This window comes from Carcharhinus amblyrhynchos, chromosome 5 (genome assembly GCF_965287045.1).
Source record: "Carcharhinus amblyrhynchos chromosome 5, sCarAmb.v2.hapA, whole genome shotgun sequence".
NCBI classification, from domain to species: Eukaryota; Metazoa; Chordata; class Chondrichthyes; order Carcharhiniformes; family Carcharhinidae; genus Carcharhinus; species Carcharhinus amblyrhynchos.
This window is the reverse complement of record NC_137328.1, coordinates 94,133,140-94,156,764: the sequence shown is the minus strand read 5'-3', so window position 1 is coordinate 94,156,764 and position 23,625 is coordinate 94,133,140. Positions and strand designations below refer to the sequence as shown.

The window sequence follows — 23,625 nt, the reverse complement described above, 5'->3', positions numbered from 1 at the left end:
AGGACATATTGTGCAAAATAATGAAAATATTCTGGGGTGGCATTTGATGCTAGGTCAAGGAAGCAAGATTATTGTCTTAAAACCAACAGCTTCAGGATAATATGTTGCCACAATAAAGCCAAGATAATCTCTTTGATAATCATCCTTGAAATGAGCAATGTCTTTAGTAAAACAATTTGTTATATTCATCAACTTGAGTCTGAGAATATACTTCATTTTGAGTGACACAGAACTGTATTAAGCACAAATCTTTGAGGTTTCGTTAGTTGCATGGAACTGATTAGACATTGCAAATTAGTTTAAAGCAAAGAAATAAAACATTTCTACTATTTTTTTTTCTATCCTCCCCAATTCAACTATTTCTGTGCAGGACATCATTTATCATCCACAACTGAGCAATCAGCTAACAGGACACATGGAATAATTACTCTGGACTTAGTTTCTGACTATCCTCAGTGGCAAAGTGCCTGGCCATCACTCATGCTTCCATATGTTGATGTAGTCAATACTATGGCTTCAGTTTATCCCCCAAACATACAATTTGTGGGTCCTTTATACATTCAGTGCAAATGAGGCAAAATTAAACAGTTTGTGTTACCTGGAGCTCTGCACCATGTGTGGGCTGCACGGTTCGTTTTAGCTGCTACAGGGATCAGCTGCCAGTTCTTACACCTGTAAGCTGCAAGAGGGAAAAAGGGAGTCAGGTCACAGATTTGATAGGAGAAAAAAGGGGAATTAGTAAGGGGGCAATTCTCTCATCTCTCTGTGCATTTTTTTTAAGCGCAGTGGGCCAGCAGACTCTAACGGGGGCTGTTTTGCAGGATCCCCACTGGGTGCCCAGGCTTGGGCACCGTCAGCTCCACGCCGGAAATAGGCACGGAACAGAATAAATTATGTACCTCCTAATTTTAATATAACTTAAATGTCATTAGCAGGTGCAGGACTGAAGTCTCTGGGTTCGCTAGCCTCCTCCTCCCCCATCACCCAACCAGAGTGGTTCACAGTTGACAGTAGCATCAGGGCAGTGAGAAGGAGACGGGGCCTCTGCGGGTGATTGATGCGGGTGGAGGGGTTCTTGTTGCCACTCTGCAGATGGAATCGGTGGGCGAGGGAGGACAGCGATCAGGGCTGCCCATCGGGGTTGGGGTTGTAGCAGCCTGCTTTGGGGAGGGGGTGTCTGGACTGCAGAGTTAGGGTTTATGCGAATTCGACACTCAGAATTTTTTGGGAGAATCGCTGCCTATATCAGGTAGTGCCAGCAATGACCATCCCACTCCCACCTGCTGCTGCTGAAACTACAGGACTGCTAGTCATCCAATTGGCTGGCAGTTCCTCCTGAGAAAAGGGCAAGAACCTTGCCTGAAAGCAATGGACACTGATCCTTGTGTTAAATAGCTGTTGTGTAGTCAGCAGGATTGTTAGCAGACTCCCCTCCTACCCCCCCAACTCTCCCAGACATTTTAGCCAGAGGGATATAGAGATGGCAAGGGAGATATGGAGGCTGAGTCGAGAGTGAAGGGATTGGAGGTGAGGCTGGACTAGAGATTCAACAATCAACTAAAGAACTAGGCTAACGTCCCACTGAAAGAGTGTGGGTTCTTCTAAACTGTTGATTCTGGCATCAATCTGCCTCCATTTCTACTTCAGGCCTACATTGGGCCCAACAATTTGAAATGAAAATAACATGTGTGTGCGTTCAATCAGACCTCAGGAATGCCATGTCAGAGAATGGCCCAACTTGTAGTACCTGAACCAGTAATGGAAATCTGCCTTAAAGAGCTTAAGGCATGTTTGAACATGATGCCATGACTGAATGGTGCTGCAGACTCCATGGGCCAAATGGTCTCATTCTGCTCCTATATCTCATGGTCTTACGGACAGATTGGATTTTTTTTTCCTGTCGGATAATTTGTTAACTACTTTGCATGCTTAAACAATAAAGATCAATTTTGTCATGTGATAGTGCAAGTGATTTTATTCAAACTTTATTTATTAAAATTCTAATTCTAAAAGTCAAATATTATTCAGCATTGTAGATGAACTAGATGACAATTTTGGTTAGCTGAAAAAAGAACCCCTTTGTTTCCAGATTAAGGTTCTCAAGGAATGAACAGTTATAATTCAAGGCTCAAATGTTGATAACATGTGGACATGCATTCTTAAATTAGATACTTTACCATTATCAGAAAAATCGAAGCCAATTCTAATCTCGTCGTCATTTGGGCTGCTTCCATAGTCACAGTAGTAAGTCATGATAATTCCATTTAGTGTACCATCCTCATTAAACCCCACCTGGAACAAAACAACAGAATTGCCTTTTTAAAGGAACATTTATTGTGACCAACTTGTAGTTGTCTGAAAAGACTACATGTCTACTTGGTAAAGGTGTGCAGTTACAGACCTCGACAGTGCACCAGCCCATGATTACATATTTGCGATTATTATATCAATGGTGTGGGAAAGAGATGTGGAAATTTTAATAAATGGACCATTAAACCGTGGGTTCAATGTTTATGAGCAATGAAGTCAATGAAACAATGGTAGATTCTGTGATTACTAGAGACAAGACTAATCAACTGAAAGAAATGACTTTGCAGTTTTACCTAACCTTCAAGAGGCCACATTTGGAGTATAACATTCAGCTAAGATTTGAAGATCTTTAACCTTTGCATCAATATGGAGATTTTGAGTCAAGAGTAGCTCATTTATAAGACACAGGGTTCATAGATTAATGTTGAAGGGAAACATTTAAAGACTGGAGTATCAAAAGAAAGAAAAAAAAGGGTAACTTTTATTTATTAAGAGGACGATACAACTGTACAACAAAAATCTAAAGAGGAAACGCTGGAAAAACGGTGCAGAGGGACCTCGGGGTCCTTGTGCATGAGTCGCAAAAACCCAGCTTGCAGGTGCAGCAGGTGGTCAGGAAGGCGAATGGGATGCTGGCCTTCATAGCGAGGGGGATTGAATATAAAAGTAGGGAGGTCTTGCTGCAGCTGTATAGGGCATTGGTGAGGCCGCAGCTGGAGTACTGTGTGCAGTTTTGGGCACCGCACCTGCGCAAGGATGTTTTGGCCCTGGAGGGAGTGCAGAGGAGGTTTACTAGGCTGATACCGGAGTTGAGGGGATTGAGCTATGAGGAGAGGCTGAATAAACTAGGCTTGTACTCGTTAGAGTTTAGAAGAATGAGGGGAGATCTCATTGAGACGTATAAGATGATGAATGGGATGGATAGGATAGAGGTGGAGAGACTCTTCCCGCTCAAAAAAGACAGTAGGACTAGGGGGCACAGCCTCAAGATAAAGGGGAGGCGGTTTAGAACGGAGTTGAGGAGGAACTTCTTCACTCAAAGGGTGGTGAATCTCTGGAATTCTCTGCCCGTTGAAGTGGTGGAGGCTGCCTCGCTAAATATTTTTAAGAAGCGGGTTGATGGGTTCTTGATAAGAGAGGGGATTAAGGGTTATGGGGAGAGGGCGGGAAAGTGGAACTGAGCCACAACAGATCAGCCATGATCTTATTGAATGGCGGGGCAGGCTCGAAGGGCTAGATGGCCTACTCCTGCTCCTATTTCTTATGTTCTTATGTTCTTATGTTCTTAAAAACTCAGCAGGTTTGGCAGCATCTATAAGGGGAGAAAAGAGCTGATGTTTCAAGTCTAGATGATTCTTTGTCAAAGCTTTGAATGCATGTCAAAGCTTTGACAAACGGTCATCTGGACTCAAAACGTCAGCTGTTTTCTCTCCTTACAGATACTGCCAGACCTGCTGAGATTTTCCAGCGTTTTCTCTTTTGGTTTCAGATTCCAGCATCCGCAGTAATTTGCTTTTCTCCAACAAATAATCAGTGGGGTGCAGCAACAGGAAATCATGAGAGGGTTTAAAGAATGAGGAGCTGAATTACTATTTTGAAATGGGTTACAGGACTACAAGCTGGAGGCATACAAGACATACAAGGCATACAAGGTAACTGAAATCTGGCTTGAAAGAATTGGATGAATGAGCAAATATTAAAATGATGCATTCAGCACAAGGATATGTACTTTCTGATCACTGCAGGTTGTAATGCAGATGTATGACTAGACTGAATGCTCTACTGGCTACATGCAAGAATCCTTTCACTGCAGGCATTAATTTGCTCAAATAAGACTTTGCATTACAAATATATAAAAAAAACATAGTACAGCACAAAAATAGGCCATTCAGTCCAACTAGTCAATGTTGACATTTATGCTCCATTAAAGGCTCTTCAGAACCTCCTTATCCTTCCTCACTAACTATTAGCACAACCTTCTGTTCCCTTCTCCCTTATACTTGCCTAGTTTCCGCTGAAATGCATCTATACAAATTGCTTCAATTACTCCAGTGATAGCAAGTTTCACATTCTCACCACTCTCTGAATAAAGAGGTTTTTTCTGGATTCCCTGATAAAATAAATGCTGGAAAAACTCAAGTCTGCCAGCATCTATTGAAAGTGTCAAGAATTGAGGAAAATAAAAAATATAAAAAGAAATTGGGATGAAAATACGATAAAGAAATAGGATCAAAGGGGGACTGAGAAGTGCAGCTGTCTGGAGAGGTGTTTTTGAGATGCGAATTATCTAACTGACTAGGGAAAAACAAAGGTGCACTGAAGAAGTGGCTTCAAAGTGGAGATTAGGGAATTTTCACTTATGTGCTAAAAGCCTGACCCACAAGGTGGATGGCATCAAAGAGAATAAAACAGTGGGCAGGATTCTCTGATCTTGTCTGTGGCTGCCCCGCTGCAAGCAAGAACTCTGTTCACTGCAGCGGCACCGGAGAATCCCAGCTGCAGATGAGGTCGGAGGTTTTTGGCAGATATGTCCATGCCATGATAACTGGAAAAAGAGTTGGAGCAACAGTACAATCATAGCCACACCCAGCTGCAGAAATGCTCCCAAAACCAAGCTGTTGCTGAAAGACTGTTATTTAAAATCAAAATTTTAACAGAGAAGAATCTCTTTAAAGTTTGTTTATTTATTTATTGGTCACAAGTAGGCTTACGTTCACACTGTAATGAAGTTACTGTGAAAATCCCCTAGTCACCCCTCTCTGGCGCCTGTTCGGGCACACCGACGGAGAATTTACCATGGCCAGTGCACCTAACCAGCACATCTTTGGAATGTGGGAGGAAACCAGGACACCCGGAGGAAACCCACACAGACACGGAGAGAACATGCAGACTCCACACAGAGAGTGACCCAATCCAGAAACTGAACCCAGGTCCCTGGCGCTGTGAGGCAGCAGTGGTAATTACTGTGCCACTGTGCCGCCTCCATATACTGAATTCTGAAATAACTTGTGAGGATGGTAATTATTTGCTGGATATAATCCATAGCATTATATTACATTGGATGCTGTTTGGAAAAAAGGGGCATTTTTCAGATTTCAGGAAATGTAGGTAGTTCAGAACAAGGGGCAATATCGTTAGAAAATGCGTGTGTATAGCTATTATTGTACTTAGGTGTGCTGTTGTAGTGTTTATAGTTTGTCTTGTGTGTTTTCTTCTATGTTAATAAATAATCTTTATTAATTGATCATAACAAGACTCAACTGTTCTTTCTTGGTTTGCATATCTTTCTCACATTATACCAAGCTGAAAATATACACCACTCCAAGTTACCCTTCTGGTTTTGGGATATCCTCACATTTCACATCAATGGTGTTGTTAAGAAGAGAAACAGACTGAAGATTTTGAGTCCCATGTGACTCTTCTTCCGAACTAGAGAGGGGGAAATGTTGAAAAAGTGCTAAGTGACCTGTTACTATGATGCATTAATGGCAGGTGTATTCTGCTATAAACACCTACTCTGGAAACTCTCCATTCACTTGATGAAGAGTTTAACCTCAAAAGCTTGTGAGTTTACTATCAAATAAATCAGTTGGACTTAAACCTGGTGTTGTCAGACTTCTTACTGTGTTTACCCCAGTCCAACGCCGGCATCTCCACATCATGTCCACAAATACTGCCAGACCTGCTGAGCTTTTTGCAGAATTTTCTGTTATTTCAGATGTCCAGCATCCGTAGTATTTTGCTTTTATCTTCTGATATCCAAATTATTGGAGACTATCTTACATTGATAGCATCTAGTTTTGTTCTTCCCCACAAGCAGAAACATTCTGTGTATATGCCACCAAATATTTTTGAAATTTTAAAGACTAGCCCTCAGCCTTCTCTTCTAGTTTTATCTCTGTGCACCCACTCCAGTGCCTCTATATCCATTTTATAATATGGTGACCAAATCTACACCAAGTGTGAATTAACCAAGGTTAGGTACAAACTTAGCATAATTTCTCTACCTTTCAATTCTATCTTTTTAGAAATAAACCCTAGTGCTTGGTTTGCTTTCTGTTAAGGCTTTATTGAACTTTATTTTCGTGATTTGTAAATTTTTATAAGTTTATTTATTAGCATTGCAAGTAGGCTTACATTAACATTGCAATGAAGTTACTGTGAAAATTCCCTAGTCGCTACACTCCAGCACCTGTTCAGGTACACTGAGGGAGAATTTAGCATGGCTGATGCACCTAACCGACACACCTTTTGGACTGTGGGAGGAAACCAGAGCACCCGGAGGAAGCCCACGCAGACATGGGGAGAATGTGCAGCCTCTGCACAGACAGGAATCCAAGCCGGGAATTGAACCTGGGTCCCTGGCACTGTGAAGCAGCAGTGCTAACCACGTTGCCACCATGTCACTCATACAGATGTACTCCCAAGTTCCTTTTATCCTCTACCCATTTACATTCTTTTTTTCAAGTAACACGTTCCTCACTTTTCTTACCAAAATGCAGAGTTGCTATTTGTCCCAAGTGGAAAAACTTATTTTTTAAAAAGTCATACCTTTTCACATGATCTTTCTCTAAAATTCATTTCCACTTCAATTGTTCGACACATATCTTTTTATCATTTGTTTATGAACATCTTTAAATTATTGTGCATCATAGGAAAGCTGGTAATAAAGATAAGCCTTCTGTGATTTTGGAACTCTAACCTTGTATTTGAAAATATAACCATGGCGTTTGCCAATCGTTTTCATGTTGGTGCTCAGGTTCATAATACATCGAACAGGTCTGTAAGAAACAATGTGTTCACATGTAAGGAAGCACAGAATGAGGAAAAAGCTGACTAATTAATTAAGAGTAACACTTCAAAAGGCCTTAAAGAGGGACCAGTTAGGTTGGCTAGAATAATGGCTCCCCGTTCAATAACTGATTCCCATCGAACCATCAGCAGACAATGAGCCAAGGACCTACCTTTGGGCAGAACACACATGAAGGGTGAAGACCGTAGAAAAACTACCAAGCTGTGAACTCTAGTTCATCCATTTGACCTTCAGATGGAAAATAATACAAAAATCATAGAATCCCTACAGCGCAGGAGGAGGCCATTTGACCCATCGAGTCTGCACTGACAACAATGCCACCCAGCCCCTATCCCCGTAATCACCTAGCTAATCTCCTTAACACCATGGGGCAATTCAGCATGGTCATTCCACCTAAATGTTTCCCCAATTTCCAAAGCTAATGAAATGAAACTTTGGACTACTTATCCAATTCCACTGTTCAGTCCTAGCTAATTATTTGCATGGGTGACAAGTGCCTGACCACAGCAGCACAAACACCATGACTTTCTATGGAATATTTAATTATCTTTGCTTCCATTAATTCTATTCCTACTTTTCTATTATCTTTACGTTAACATTAAAAACCTTCACTGTCGTGGTTCAAGAAGGCAACTCAGCTCCACCCTCTCAAGGGCATTTAGAGTTGGGCAATGAATGCTGGCCTTGCCATTGATGCCCACAAATTTTAAAAATGAGGAGGATTGACTGAAAGTTTAGTTGACAAGATAGGGAACATTTTTAAAGGAGAACAGAAATGTGGGGGATGAATTTCAGAGATTGCGGCAGAGGCAGTTGAACGTTTTCCAGCAATGTTGGGGCAAAGGGAGAGAAATCACTTAGAAATAGTGGGCTGTAGGATTTGACAGTGGTGTAAGGCTGGAACAGGTTATGAAGATAGAATGGGATGAAGTTACAGTAGGACAAAAAATTAGGTAATTAATACATAAGCATCCAGGAAATCAGTGTAAATTAACAGGTTGAAGGTAATAAGACCCTTATAAGACCCTTGTCAGGCCTCATTTGGAGTACTGTGCGCAGTTCTGGTCGCCTCACTATAGGAAAGACGTAGAAGCTATTGAAAGGGTACAGAGGAGATTTACAAGGATGTTGCCTGGACTGGGAGGCATGCCTTATGAAGTTAGGTTGAGGGAACTGGGTCTCTTTTCCCTGGAGAGACGTAGGTTGAGAGGCGACCTGATAGAGGTTTATAAAATGTTGAGAGGAATAGATAGGGTGGATTCTCAGAGGCTATTTCCCCGGGTTGAAATGGTCGCTACGAGAGGACACAGGTTTAAGGTGCGGGGAGGAAAGTACAGAAGTGATGTTAGGGGTAAGTTTTTCACTCAGAGGGTGGTGAGTGAATGGAATCGGCTGCCGTCAGTGGTGGTGGAGGCGAACTTGCTGGGGTGTTTTAAAAGACTTCTGGATGAGTATATGGGGTTTTACGGGATTGGGGGTTATAGGTAGGAGTTGATGTGATCGGCGCAACTCGTGGGCCGAAGGGCCTGTTTGTGCTGTAGTGTTCTATGTTCTATGTAATAGGAAAGTGAATCGTAATGCAAGACAAAATACAGACAGCAGCATTTTGGGTAAGTTGGAGTTATTGCAGTGAAGGATGTGAGAGATCAGAAAGAGAGGCATTAGAATAATCCAGCTGAACGCTGACAGTCAAAGTTTGCAGATTAAAATATTGCCTTGGTGATGGATACAACATGCAATTTGAAGGTCTGATCTGCTTTGGAAATCGCAAGATCTTGTAAATGAGAAATCTGCAGAGTGACAAGAATTTAGTTAAGAGGAAGTTTCAAGCAGAGAGAGAGAGAAAAACTGGAGAATGGGATAGACAACTGAACCTGTAGTCCCAATCTTCAAGGTAAAGGCATCCATGAAGTCTTTGGGTGGGGTTTCTCGGCTTCACTTGCCCCAAGACCAGAAAATCCCAACCATGGTCAATGGACCTTTGCACAGCCTACCCCCTGCCTGTACCATTCCTGTGGGAAAATTCCAACCTTTTGTGTTTGTTGTCAGTTGCAAGTTTGATGGGTGAAGTGGATTGAAAAAGCTAAAAGGGGTTGAGAAAGCTTTTAGGTTTTACAGAAAAGCAACCTTGGGCATGATCCTGGAGCAGTGATTCAATCTAAAGGCATCAAAGCACACTTGTGATTAAATATAATGCAACTCTATCTTATTATGATCTTGCAAATGATCCTTTAAACAAGGTGGAATACAAGACAATTCAAAAAGACATCAATCAATTTCCCTTACATTCTTGTGAAGTTTGTCATTAAATTTTGCTGATTATAAATAGTCCATCACAGGATCACGTCTTGGCGCAGGAGTACTCTTCTGGGCCTTTGGAAGCAAGTTTCAAATTCTCCCTCCTAGGATTTGGATGCCTGCTCCATTCCCCTCCTGAACTTCCTTCCAACCACTTTTCCAGCTGCTAAACATCGTACATTGTCCACCAACTAGCTCCCACTTCCTGTCTGCTTTAGGTGATACATAAACCAGGTTTATGCAGGTAAGAATTGGGATTTTGTGGGAAAAAAATGCAAATTGTATTGTTCTAATTGCAAGACAAACTTATCAGTTTGGCCAGATGAAGATGCTTTGGAATTGAGTTTTGTTAGGAAGATTTTCTGCTTGTTTTAACATAGAACATAGAACACTCCAGCGCAAACAGGCCCTTCGGCCCACTAGTTGCGCCGATCACTTCTATACCTACTAAGCCATAGACCTATCTATAACTCCCAATCCCATTAGATCCCATATACTCATCCAGAAGTCTTTTAAAAGACCCCAGCGAGTTCGCCTCCACCACCACCGATGGCAGCCGATTCCATTCACTCACCACCCTCTGAGTGAAAAACTTACCCCTAACATCTCTTCTGTACTTGCTTCCCTGCACCTTAAATCTGTGTCCTCTCGTAGTGACCATTTCAGCCCTGGGAAATAGCCTCTGAGAATCCATCCTATCTATTCCTCTCAACATCTTATAAACCTGTATCAGTTTCTGGCAGTATTAGGAACAGGAGAAATGGCAGTTTGGGCAGGGATCCATATCGCTGGATTCCAGTGGATTCTGCTCTCAGGATGACCTTCGGAAGCATGGATGAAGGTGTGAAGAGGTTGAAGACCCACTCTTTAACAATGCTGCTAGAACAAAACATATTGGCTGTGATGTCTGCATAAAGTGCAGATTCCCAAGACCAGGTTATTATTTAATTAGTCCCATTCTTTCCCCATAGCCCTGTGTTTCTTTCTTTTTGTACTACGCAACTTTGCAAGTAACTATTGAATTTTCTTCCATTATTCTTTCAAGCAACACCTGCCAGATCACAGAACTTCATAGAATTATAGAATCCCTACACTGCAGAAAGAGGTCTTTCTGCCCATTGAATCTGCACCAATTCTGCGACAGAACATCTTACCCAGGCTTACCCCTGCCCTGTCCCAGTAGACCCACACATCTACCTCCACTAATGCCCCTAACATACATATCTTGGGACACCGTTTGGACACAGGGGCAATGTAGCATGGCTAATCCACCTATAGGAGGAAGCAGGAGCACCCTGAGGAAACCCACACAGACACGGGGGAAACATGCAAACTCCACACACAGTGCGGGATTTTACGCCCTCACTCGGATGAGGCTCGCAAAATCCCAACCAAGGCCAACACAGAATTCCATTCTACAAGCCTCACCCGCCCCAAGCCAGGTGGTAAAATGCTGAGTCACCAAGGCCAAAATTTAACCTGAGTCCCTGGTGCTGTGAGGCAGCAGTGTTAACCACTGCACCACTGTGCCACCATTCACTGCATTAAAAAACATCTCAGCTTTCCTCACTCTTTTGCTACATATCTTGTATCTGTGTACTCTGGTGGCCAAACACCATACCAGTGAAAACAAGTTGTCTTTAGTTACCACATCAAAACCCAATCGAATTTTGAACACCTCTGTTAATTCTCCTCTTGCCTTTCTTCTCTGCTCCAAGAAGAACAATCCTAGCCTTTAACATTCATATTGGCACACTCAGGAAGTATAAGAAGTGTTCTTCTAATCAAGTTTCTACAAGCTACAAGCTAAGAGGTTAATAGATATTTTATACAGCTGAATCCTACCTGGAAAGCACTGTTGCAGCCAATGCTGCAGCACAAGCTGCTAAATTGGCACGAGTAGCTTTCCCTCCATACGCTCCACCCAAACGCTTAGCTGTGACGTTAATACTGTGAAAAGAAAAAAACATTCCCAAATGATTAAACCCCAGGATGATATTGGCTAATAGTGGAGTAAAAGTCACTGTTCACTAAGTTGCATGTTAAAAGATTAAAACTGCAAATATGCCAAATCTAAAATAACTATCATTACCAACAGTCCATCAGTTCTGCAATGAGAAAAGAGACATTAATGTTTCAAGTGTAGGTCCTGAGCACAAAACTTTCAGTGATCCTTTCTTTTTCCAACCAGCGATACACTTGCTATGTATTTCCAGCATTTTTGGCTGATGTTTCAACAGATCAGCAGTAATATTTTTCCTTTAGTTACCTTGCTAAAAAACCTCAGCACAAAACCAACTCAAGCTGCACGTTTCCACATTTTTTTTATCTGAGGTTGCTGTCAATGGCCTAGGTAGGGTCATTCATACCCACACACTACAGTCCTGCCTGGCCCAATACAGGACTTGGTCTTGATTTCTCCTATTTTCTATGTCATAGATGATCAACTAAAGAAATGAAGACACAACAATCTCTTGTCTCTGTGGACTACAGGAATGACAAAATCAGGGATCTGTATTATCCAGCAATCACAGCTGAATTGGCTTGTGGGGGGGTGGTGGGGGGAGAGAAATAAGGAACATGGAAAAAAAATAAGAAAATACATTTTAAAGAATGATAGCTTACTGTTATGTTAATTTACAGGTGGATATAGTTACCCATTGGAAAGTCTTTATGGTGATGGAAGTGTGCATTTAAGCTGAAGATAGCCTGATGACTGTGACTGCTCTATCACAGTCTCTTTAGTTATTTTGTTAGAAATATTTTTGTGAGTTTAACATAATTTATGATGTGGAAGATTAAGAAATCAAGCCCCGTTTTACTTTGTGTTTCTATTAAAATTTGCTTGTACCATGTCAATGTAACTGTTATACATGCTGGAAAGTCACTGTAGCAAGTTAGTTGCAATGTGCTAATAAAGGAAAGTCCTGCTTACTCCTTGACAGGTACTCCAATGGCACCGGCAATGGCTTGTTGCACAGAGTCCAACCACTGGCTAGATGCCTGGACATTCAAACCATCTTCAGTAGGCACACACCGACAAATCTATCCCAAAATAAACAAAAAAAAAGCACAATCCTGAAATTATTTCTGATACAATCAAACCCCGAAAGCTTGTGAGTTTACTATCAAATAAATTGGTTGGATTTTAACCTGGTGTTGTCAGACTTCTTACTGTGTTATGATGTGCCCAGTGCTCATCAAGGATGTGAGGCAACCTGCCTCTATCATCCTCCCAGGCAGCGCATTCCAGACCATCACCACCCTCTGGGTAAGAAAATTTTTCTTCACATCCCCCAAACCTCCTGCCCCTCACCTTGAACTTATTCCCTTTGTGACTCTGTCCTTGTCACTCATGATCTTGTACACCTTGATCAGGTCGCCTTTTAGTCTTCGCTGCTCCAATGTAAACAACCCAAACCTATCCAACCCCTCTTTATAACTTAAATGTTTCATCCCAGGCAACATCCTGGTAAATCTCCTCTACACCCCCTCCAGAGTATTCACATTCTTCCTCTAATTTAGCTGAACTACACACAGTACTCCAGCTGTGGTCTCACCAAAGTTCTATACAACTCCAAAATGACTTCCTTGCTTTTGTAACCTATACCTTGATTGATAAAGACAGGTGCTCCTATACCTTTTTCACCACCCTACCAACACGCCCTTCTCCTTCAGAGATCTGTGGACAAACACACCAAGGTCCCTTTATTCCACAGAACTTCCCAGTATCCTGTCATTCATTGCGCACTTTCTTGTCAAATTACTCCTTCCAAAGTGCATCGCCTCACACTCTTCAGGGTTAAATTCCATCTGCCACTTATCTGCCCATTTCACCATTCCATCTATATCTTCTTGTAGCCCAAGACACTCCACCTCACTGTTAACCACCCATCCAATCTTTGTGTCATCTGTAAAAGTACTAATCCTACCCCCCCACATAGTCATTTATATAAATGGCAAATAATAGGGGACCTAACACAGATCCCTGTGGTACACCACTGGACACTGCTTCCAGTCACTAAAGCAGCCTTCTGTCATCTCCCTCTGTCTCCTATAACTGAGCCAATTTTGAATCCACTTTATCAAATTACCTGTCTAATTTGCATTTACCTTCTTTACAAGTCTCCCATGTGGGACATCGACTGCACTACCCTCGTCTACACATCTGGTCACCTCCTCAAAAATTCAATCAAATTTGTTAGGCATGACCTCCCTCTGATAAAGCCATGCTGACTGTTCCTGATGAAACCTTGCCTCTCTAAGCTGAGATAGATGCTTTCCTTCAGAAATTTCTCCAATAGTTTCCCTAACGCTGATTTGAGACTCACTGGTCTGTAGTTTCATAGTCTATCTCTACAACATTGCCGTGTTGTGGCCAGAAAAGCCACATTCAGAATGTAGTAAGAAGAGTCCCCAGATGTGGAAGGCAGCTATTACTCCTCCCTTGCAAGGCATACTTGTATCTCCTTGGTGACATCTGCCTTGTCCCCCTCCTGCCCGACCGCTGCCGGATAGAGCTCAAGACCAAAACAATGGCACACAGGTCAGCGTACATCTATGGAATCTGCTGCGTGGTTTGCTGGATATGGCTCTCCATAAATGTCACCAATTTCAGAGAGTGCGGATACATGTAAACGAAACTCAGGAGCCAGCAAATGTCTGCCCTTCATTTTCAAATCTTAAGCTGCTTCAGTGTTTCTTTACAATATTTCTTGTTACATTTTCCATACTCTTTTCTTTTATGGCTGTTGAAATCAGATTCTACCACTTATCCCATTCCTGCACGAACAGTAATGTATAGGCTTCCACTCCACCCAGGCGGGTACCTACTCTATGTATAGCCTCACCAGTGTCGATCATGATGTATTCTGGGTGAACCAGCAACCCAATGTTGAAACAGAAAAATGAATGGAGTTCCATTGTAATGGTCTGAAAATGGATCCGAGAGGTAGCAAGCAAGATAATTGGGGTTGGGAGTCATGAGATTTTTAACCATAACCGCAATCTTAAAATAGGTTAAAATTTATGAATGAAATTATACAACGTGCACCTCTTAATATCCTGAAATTTTTAATCAATTGCATTTACATCCATTAAATATCAAAGGAAGTTACCTGTGTTTCCATGTGGAAATGGTACTGTTCTCCTGCTCTAATTTCACCCTCAGTTTTGCAAGGAGACTCCGCAATAGCGCCAGCAGGATCACCAACAAGTAACCCCTTCCCAGATGATGGGTAAAAGGATTTCTTCTCAATAGCTTCATCAAGGGTCACGATTGGTGGTTTTCGATCCCTGTAGGTGACCTTTACTTCTCCTACCATCTGGAGAGCATGTTGCTCTGAATCTTAATATGAAAACAGACATGGTTAACAAGTGATTAGACAGATATGGATTTTCAGTACTGCAAATCAACATCTTTTCCATCTATTATTGGCACCAAAGGCCAAACAGAGTTGACCCACATGACTGAATTTAAACAAATGCTTGGTAGTTAACCATTCCTCTGTGCATTCTCCATGGCGACACCTCTACCCATTAGAGTGTTGGCAAACAAACCAACACTCTCTACTCTATAAATTGCCATTCCCTTTACAACAGGTATTCTTACAAATCTGTCCTGATGAGTACAAGAGAAAAAGCTTTGACAACATGTATATTTCTTTCAGCAAAATATCCTACCTCTAATGGAAAATTAAGTCTTCCCATCATTCATGGATATTTAAGAAAAGAAAATCGGCTAATGTTACTATGTATTATTTGAACAGTTCATGCAATGGAGTTGCAATTTTACGATGATGGTAGTTCAACATAATACAAATCTATATAGCATCTTGAAAATAGTGAAGTCCCACAGTATTTCTGATGTGAAATAGTGAGTGAATGAAAGCAGACTGGAGGAACAGTTGAAAAGATTGGTTTTGAGGAAACCTTTGAAGTTGGGGATAGCAAAGTGTCATAGTTTAGGGAAACAGTTCCAGAGAATGAGGCCCAACACAGCTATAGGCTATTTTCAAACATTTTTGGGTATGGGTTGGTCTTCCATAAAGCACCATTGGTTATTTGAGTTTGGAACCAAGATGAACCAAAGGCAGCACAGTGACATAGTGAGGTACCATTGTCTCACAGTGCCAGGGACTCAAGTTCAATTCTGGCCTCAGTCGCTGTCTGTGTGGAGTTTGCACTTTCTCCCAGTGTCTGCATGGGATTCTTCCAGGTGCTCTGGTTTCCACCCATAGTCCAAAGGTGTGCGGGTTAGGTTGCTTCTAATATAAGCTTGCTTAAGAGCTGAGTTTGAACCTTGAAAGACACTGGCAACCAAATGTCTTGACTTAACAAACACTACATAATTCTGCACAGCACAGAATGTTATGCAATAAAATTTACAGTGAGTAGACAGTTTTTAGCACTGTAAGGTAAATTTCCTTCAGTTTGCTAATTTTGGTGAATTAATAACAAGTAAGGAACACTTTGTTCACAAGTATTTCTGGAGAAAAACATGCCCTTTAATTCAAGTTTCCCAACTTAGCAGTGTTTGTAAATACAAGAAAGGCAGAATACAGTAGCCCAGCTGATTATAGCTGTAGTGTAAGCACTAGAATACAAGGATAGGTCTCAGTGCTATATTGATCAGGAACATCAATGTTCAGAAACTGGGTACAATCTGGGTTCTCTTCAGCCAGATTTCAGATTTCCTCTGTGCCAGTGTTGTAGTTGATCCTGGGAGGACAGAATAGAACATACATACTAGAACTTGTTTAATTCCAAAGAATGAACAAACACTTGAAACCTTCCCGCCTGATTCCCCTGCTTACCATCCTTGATCATAGTTGTGTTTTTCTTCTAATTTGTTGAAAAAGGTTTGTGACATGATTCATGATGTAGTCCATTCATAAACTATATAACTTGCAATTGATTCAATGTTGGTGAATTACACTGAATTTGAGTCTCAAAGTGTTAAGTAGATGTACGTGCTGCTTTTTGTAAAGTCACATACCAAGATACAGAGAGCAGTGAATGCGACAGTTTTATACACAATGAAGTAATAAGAATGTTATATTTGGATCAATGTTTTGTAATGATTAGAAAAATCACTTGTCTGAATTTTGGGAAAAACGTGGGCCCTGATTCTCCAGTCCCACCAGCTGCGCAACCCCACCCCCAGGTTTCCTGCCAGTGTGGGATGATGGTAATGGTGATTCCCACTGACAGCGCTGGGATGAGCAAACAATGCGCCACTTCTCGCCAGCCAGAAACACGCAGCTGGGACGCCAGAGAATTTCACCTATTAAGTCTCTTTTTTTACTTAAAACATTCAGTGAGATGAGCATGTTTTTATTTATTTGTAATGTTGGCATCGAGCGTCATTCTTCAGAAACATTTGCCAGGAAATCATAGATAAGAATTAAATTGGGGACTTAAGCTGAAGGGAATTAATTGAAATACAGCCTAAAATTGCACTTAGACAATTAGCAGCTGTGAAATGCTGTTTAATATGGACACTAAATTATATGGAACTCCATTGTTAATAACAAAGAAGGAAAATTGGCAGATGACAGCAAGTATATCCTGTTAAAACATTACTTTGACAAAAGGTCCTTAACAAGAGAGGCTAAATAACAAATCATAAAAAATGTCTAAGAATGATGTTCTGTAAAATTATTACTTATACCACCCTGTCAATTATCTTCATGATGTGAACGAAACATCTAGGGCTGGATTTTCTGGCTACGTTCACCCAAAACCGAAAATCCCGCCCGTGGTCAACAGACCTCTGCATGGTCCATATCCTACCCACTACGATTCTCATGGCGAGCGGGATGGGAAAATTCCGCCCCCCCCAAAATTTGATTGATTTGAATCAATCAGATCCAATGTCTTATCTCTCCAAACAGACACAGCCAATAAGTAGCACTGGCTGCACCTCTGAAGCATGACAAAAAGCTGGCCACACCAATCTTCAGTGGTCCATGAACAAGGTGAATGCCATCAAAATGGTGATGGTAACTGTCCTCAGCATCGGGGCAGTATTTGACCAAGAAGCTCTCAAAAACTAAAAGCACCATGGGGAGGGTTGGGGGGAATCTTCCAGTGGCTGATGCCATGAATATCAGGAAGGAAAATGGCCATTGTTGTTGAAAGCCATTTTATCCAGCTTGAGGACATCACTGCAAGGGTTTTCTTGTGGAAACAATCTAGGCCCAACTATCCAGACCACCATATGGGAGGCAAGGTGACACAGTGGGTTAACTCACCATCTTCCCTATGCTTGCTTTCGGGCATTATTAGATCTCTGGGAACTGAATTAAGTGAAACTCAGATTAGTATTTTTCCCAATTGCATTACCGGCAATACACAGTGCGACTGGCTGCCCAGCGTACGAAACAGGACCGCTACTCAAAATCTCTTCAACCTCACTGGGTGGAGGCACAAACGTGTTGGATCCTGGTATGTCCTTTGCTTTTAGCACCTGTAATGTGAAACAGAAGAACTACGTTAATTCAAAGATTACTATTTTTGGGTGACTTTGTGCTGGTGAGGGTAACACCCATGGGAATGGAACATATTTTTCAGCCTTTATTAGAATCATACATTCACAAGTCTGATTTTGCATCAGTAACTAGAAGACAACATTTCCCACTACTGTAACATCAATCCCTCTTTGAATGAGACTTTAATTTAATGCTATGTTTTGTATTATTTATATATAAATAAACATTCTTACGCCCACCAATAACAGTGCTGAGATTGAGCCTATTTACTCCTTGTAAATGAATTAGAAGATAATGCTTTTAAAAAGAACACAACAAAAATCAGTCCACATACAGACAAATGTTAAGTACTAAAAACACAAAATTAAATGCAAGTGTGAGTTGTAAAAAGGATACAAAGATGGTTCAATTTGAAGAGGCTAAGCAAGTGGGCAAAAATTTAGCAGATGGAATACTATATGGAGAAGTGAGAGTTTATCCACTTTGGTACAAAAAACAGCAGTACAGAGTATTTCTTAAATGGTGGGAGGTTGGGAAGTGTTGAACATCAAAAGGACTTGGATGTCCCTCTCTTTGAGTCACTGAAAGAGGAAATGCAGGTACAGCAAGCAATTAAGAAGGCAAATGGTATGTCAGCCTTTATTATAAGTGGGTTTGAGTATAGGAGTAACGATGTCTTACTGCAGTTATATAGATCCTTGGTGAGACTGCTCCTGGATTATTGCATGAAGTTCTAATTTGTAGTCTCTTTAGTTTAGGAAAATGTACTCACCATAGGGGGAGTGCAACAAAGGTTCGCTAAATTAATTCCTGGGATGGAGGGATTATGCCATGAGGAATGATTAAATAAACTGGACCTTTATTCTCTGGAGTTTAGAAGAATGAAAGGTGATTTCATTTCAACCTACAAAATTCTTGCAGGGCTCGACATATTTCCCTTGGCTGGGGGTTGGATCCACAACTAGGGGATACAGTCCGAGATTTCAGAGCAGGTCATTTAAGACTAAGATGAAGAGGAATCTCTTTAGTCAGAGGATGGTGACTCCTTGGGATCCTTGGCTCCAAAGGGCTGTCAATGTCTACAGGGCTCATGCTGGAAGTGCAATACAGTACTTACCACTGATCTGGATGAGTACAGCTTTTCCAACACTCAAGGAGCTGAACAACACCCAGGTTATTGCAGTTTAATTGACTGGCAAGCATGCTAGTAGACTGAATATTCACCACTGGCAAAGCATAGACGCAGAATGTGCAATTTTCAGGATGCAGTGGAACAATTCCAAGTTTAGACTTGCAACCTCAGCCTCCAAGAAGGATGAAAACAGCAATGGCATCCTCATGTTCTCTTCCAAATCATACAGATTCGTAAGATGAGCTTGCACCATCATTTCTTCAATCACTGTGAAAGCATCATTTGCTCAGGGACTGGTTCAAGTATCACCACATTCTAGAGCAACTAGGTGTAGGCAATAGATACAGCCTTACCAGGTTCATCCACATCCAAGAACAAATTGGACATTTTTACTTCAGTCACGCACACAGCTTTTGTTACAAGGCTTTTATAAAGAGGGACATAAAGAGGAGTTTCACAGTAACTTCATTGCAGTGTTAATGCAAGCCTACTTGCGACACTAATAAACTTAAAGACCTAACAAAGGGAACATGCCAAAAAGCAGCAAGATCTGTCCTTTCCCTTCAGGCTACCCCACTTCAGCATTTCAAAAAAAGTTTATTTATTAGTCACAAGTAAGGCTTGTATATTAACACAATGAAGTTACTATAAAATTCCCCCAGTTGCCACACTCTGGCACCTGTTCAGGTCAATCCAACTAACTAGTACCTCTTTCAGACTGTGGAAGGAAACCAGAGCACCCAGAGGAAACACACGCAGACACACTGAGAACGTGCAAACTCCACACAGGCAGTGACCCAAGCTGGGGATCGAACCCAGGTCCCTGGCACTGCTGACCATTGTGCCACCGTGCCGCTCTATATGGTTTACAGCATTTGTAATTTGTTCACTTATTTCGTAAGAAGATTATTTGTTGTATTTATGAAGACAGTAGTGGAAACTAGTTGAGCAATGCACTTCACAAATCGTATTAATTACTTACTGCCGCAGCACCAGGCACATTCATGGCTGCTGTAATGTCAATGTTGCTGACAGTTGCATTTCCTTCTGTGCTCAAAACAAACGCTGCAAATAACTCATTAGGCAGAGGCAGTAAGTCGTTGACGAACTGGGCTTCACCAGAAGTCTAGATGTAAGAAAAAGGGAAGATATGATTAAGATTGCTCTACCAGACTGTTTTCCCCAGTCACAAAAAAGTCTTCCATTTCATCGACTTACTGCCAGAAGTGCCTCTGATTGACAGTTCATTGACCACAGAGAAATTCTCTGTGAGATCTGCCTCAGTTGCACTTTTTAAACACTTCCTATCAGCTTGCTGTAAGGTGGTTGCCAGGTTGCTGCTAAAGGAGTGTAAGGCATTCAACTGCTTGAAGGAAGTGGTGAAGTATAAATTGTTCTCGTGAAGTATAAATTGTTCCTCCCTTTGAGGTTTGATATTCTGATTCAGTCCTGATGAGTGCAAAAAGTTTCAACAGCATGCCTCTTTTTTCAGCAATAACTTAGGTATTGTTGATGCAACTGCCTAATTCTGGCATTTTAAGGTACATGATGTGTTGCATTTCCACTCGAACCCCGATGCCTGCTTTCCTTCTGGTTATCTAGTTTTGCTAAGATGATAATGATGGCAAATATTACCTATAAAGTGATGTTGGACAATAGGTCACAGTAGGAAGAAATTGGTAGGACAGGTCCTATCCCAAGTTCCTGCTCCCACCTGCCCAAGTGCCATTGCCAAATCAGTGGAACAGCTGAACAGCATAGTTACTGAATTTAGATAATATTGTGTGAATACACAGCTGGATCCGTATTTGTGCATGCTCAATTCACATTCACACACCAATTTTTAGATCTACTTTTTTTACTTCCTCCAAGCTTAGCAAAAATAACTCTACCTCAAACTATTTTGCTCCGGGAAAAAATAATCTCATCCAAATGATACCCTACGTTTAGGGCAGCAAAAATTCAAGCTTGTTGACCTTGGGGAGCCTTTATAATTTTGAATTCCACATAAAAGTCCCATTCCTGGTTCTTTCTCAGGGATCTTTTATTCAAAAGCAGAAAGTACAAAGAGCAAACATTTGCTTCCATCTGCCCTGGAGCTGCATTATAATTCGATTTTGTTTGACTCACATCATCCTCAAATTAGTTTGATTAAAAAAAAGTATTCTGCTTATACGAAGAATCAAATGCATTTTATCTCAAAAAACAAACAGCATCATTGACATTTTGTGGACACTCTGTCATGATAGCAACAGGTTAGCCAACATGAGTAAGTTGAGATTTTGGGAGCTTCTGCATGTTGAAATGAACTGGAAGTGTTATATTTTTAGCAAGTGTGCACTGAAATTTCATTTGCAATTCCTGGGGATTTGAAGATTATCAAAAGGTCAGAATAATTTACTCGATGCCTGGGTATACGCCAAAGCACAAATAATTTATTATTATTGAACAATATTCTACCGTAGCAAGGTACACAATGCATACATCAAGTGGTACTGAATAGAAGATAAATCAAAATCTTACCTGCAGGCGGGCATTTAATTTTGGCATAGGTTTTGTTAAAGGGTATTCATCTGGCTTGGTGCTAAAAGTTTGTTTCCCTGTGGATATAGGACGTTCCAAAGAGTACCGGGCACTCCGATTATAAGGCGAAATTGCTTCTTCATTCAACAGGGACAGGAAAAACTGATCAAAGAAAATTTAGGGTATATTTATTAATCAAATAAACTTGAACAAAACTTAGCAATACAAATACAGTGTTTTAGATTTTTGGGGGTGAGTTTACTGTGTTGACAATACTGAATTTCACAGACAAGTTGTTCAGATTCTTATTGGAGACTCGTTTGGAGAGATGGTGTGAACCTGTGAAAGGCAGGGAAGGCAAGAGAGAGAAAGCATACAAAATATTCACTCACTAAACATATAGCTTAAGATTATCAAAAAGCCTTCTTAAAGTTACTAATCTTCCTATTCATAGAGTTCGAATAGCAACATTTCATTAGATGTTTTTAATAGCTTATACTTAATTTGGAATTTAAAATCTTGACCCTAAATACAAATGCTGGGCAAATATACTTCCAGTTCGTTGTGATGCCATTTTGCACTGTTGATGGAGACCAACTTCATCCCCACGGTGTTCAAAACTGACCTGGTAGGAAACTGATCATAAATCTGGAACAATATGAATATAGTCAATAAGTCATTGGAAACTGAACAGGATAGCGGGATTATCACACTGGCCTTCCACCTTGGATTGGATGCCACTCAAACTCAACCTGGATAGTCAAATGGAGGCAATTTTGTCCTCGACTGTATTACCAGCTCTCACTGTATTGCAATCAGGATCAGACATGTTGGTCAATTTTCTACCTCCTAAGGACTGCTGCTATATCTCCACTGCTAAAGATTGGTGAATTAGCCAGAGACCGGGATCAAGTTTGGAATTGCTCCTGTTTGTATGTGCTTTGTAGCATATTTACTCAATGAGCCTTTAATCTCAGTCCAAACCTCAATCACTCTTTCTCCCATAATTAATTTTAAATTCAGGAACCAGTATTGAATAAAAACACATTTCTGAAGAGTTACTCACTTTGTAGAAAAGTCCAAGTGCCAGTGATTTTCTGTATTTAGCACTAACAAGTAATGGATCGCTGTCATCAGGAATTATTTCCTTCGCAAGTGTGGTCAAGGCACCTGTAACCATCATTTTAATAATCAATGGCCAGACTAACTTATCAGCAATATAGAAAGAATTGTACTCTTGTTGCACCATATCAAAACACAAATTAGCAACTGAAAAAAACTAGTCACTTCTCCTACTCTATAAATGGGGAGGAGAAGGGGGAAACTGGGAAAAGGGGAGGAAACAGGTGCGGGAAGGTGAAGAGGGCAAGGGAGTAGGAGGCAAGGGGAGGAGAGGGAGCATGCAAAGAAGCAAGGAACGGAGGGCAGAAGGCAAGGGGGGGAAGAAGGAGGAGGAGAAAGAAATTAGAAGACAGCGGGAAAGCGAAGCAAAGTGTGGGGGAAGGAGGTGGAAGGAGAAGGGAGTGGAGATGACTGGGAGGGGAGGTATGTATTTGAGGAAGAAGCAGCAAGGAGAGAGAAGGGGAGAGGAATAGGAAGGGACGGTAGATGGGAATGAGAGAGGATAGGCTGGAAAACAGCGAGGAGGAGACAGGAGAGATTAGGGGAAAGGCGGGGGAAAGAAAATGTAAGAGAGGATGTGGGGGAAATTTGCTTATATTAGTAGGGATGCAGGGCACCTTATTTTAATATTGAGATCCTGGGTCTAAGGTAGATAAAGGTACTGGAGTTCATTGGTGCCAAGTTGTCAGTTTCTGCCTCAATGGAGGGCAGAGATTTTTGGCAGGGAGGAGGACTAGGTTCAGGGATCAATGTAAGATTCAGTGCCAGGATTTTACTGTTTATATTTAGTGTTAGTATCAGGCACTACTGGTCTTTTACAAGAGATGGATGTTTGTGTTTTCAAGGATGGCCACCCTTCTGATCTTGCTGAATCAGGTTATCAATGTAGTAGTAATTAGTTCCAATTCTGGGCTGTAGACACTTGCATAGAAACT

The 23,625-nt window shown here is 41.3% G+C and overlaps 1 protein-coding gene across 3 annotated transcripts in view; it reads right to left on the bottom strand.

Annotated features, from left to right (window-relative positions):
* The window catches only part of LOC145343186 (uncharacterized), a 143,144-nt gene that overhangs the window by 32,107 nt on the left and 87,412 nt on the right, over positions 1 to 23,625 (bottom strand). For all 3 annotated transcript variants that reach the window (XR_013886690.1, XM_080189200.1, XM_080189201.1), the window contains 10 exons: positions 22,635 to 22,738; positions 21,569 to 21,730; positions 20,028 to 20,171; positions 17,768 to 17,891; positions 14,539 to 14,768; positions 12,357 to 12,466; positions 11,267 to 11,371; positions 7,013 to 7,091; positions 2,178 to 2,292; positions 599 to 679 (listed from right to left, as the gene is read on the bottom strand). Coding sequence is in view for 2 of the 3 variants with exons in the window: in XM_080189200.1 (XP_080045326.1) it covers positions 599 to 679; positions 2,178 to 2,292; positions 7,013 to 7,091; positions 11,267 to 11,371; positions 12,357 to 12,466; positions 14,539 to 14,768; positions 17,768 to 17,891; positions 20,028 to 20,171; positions 21,569 to 21,730; positions 22,635 to 22,738 (1,254 nt within the window). In the remaining variant the exon portion in view is untranslated. The remainder of the gene's footprint in view (positions 1 to 598; positions 680 to 2,177; positions 2,293 to 7,012; positions 7,092 to 11,266; positions 11,372 to 12,356; positions 12,467 to 14,538; positions 14,769 to 17,767; positions 17,892 to 20,027; positions 20,172 to 21,568; positions 21,731 to 22,634; positions 22,739 to 23,625) is intronic.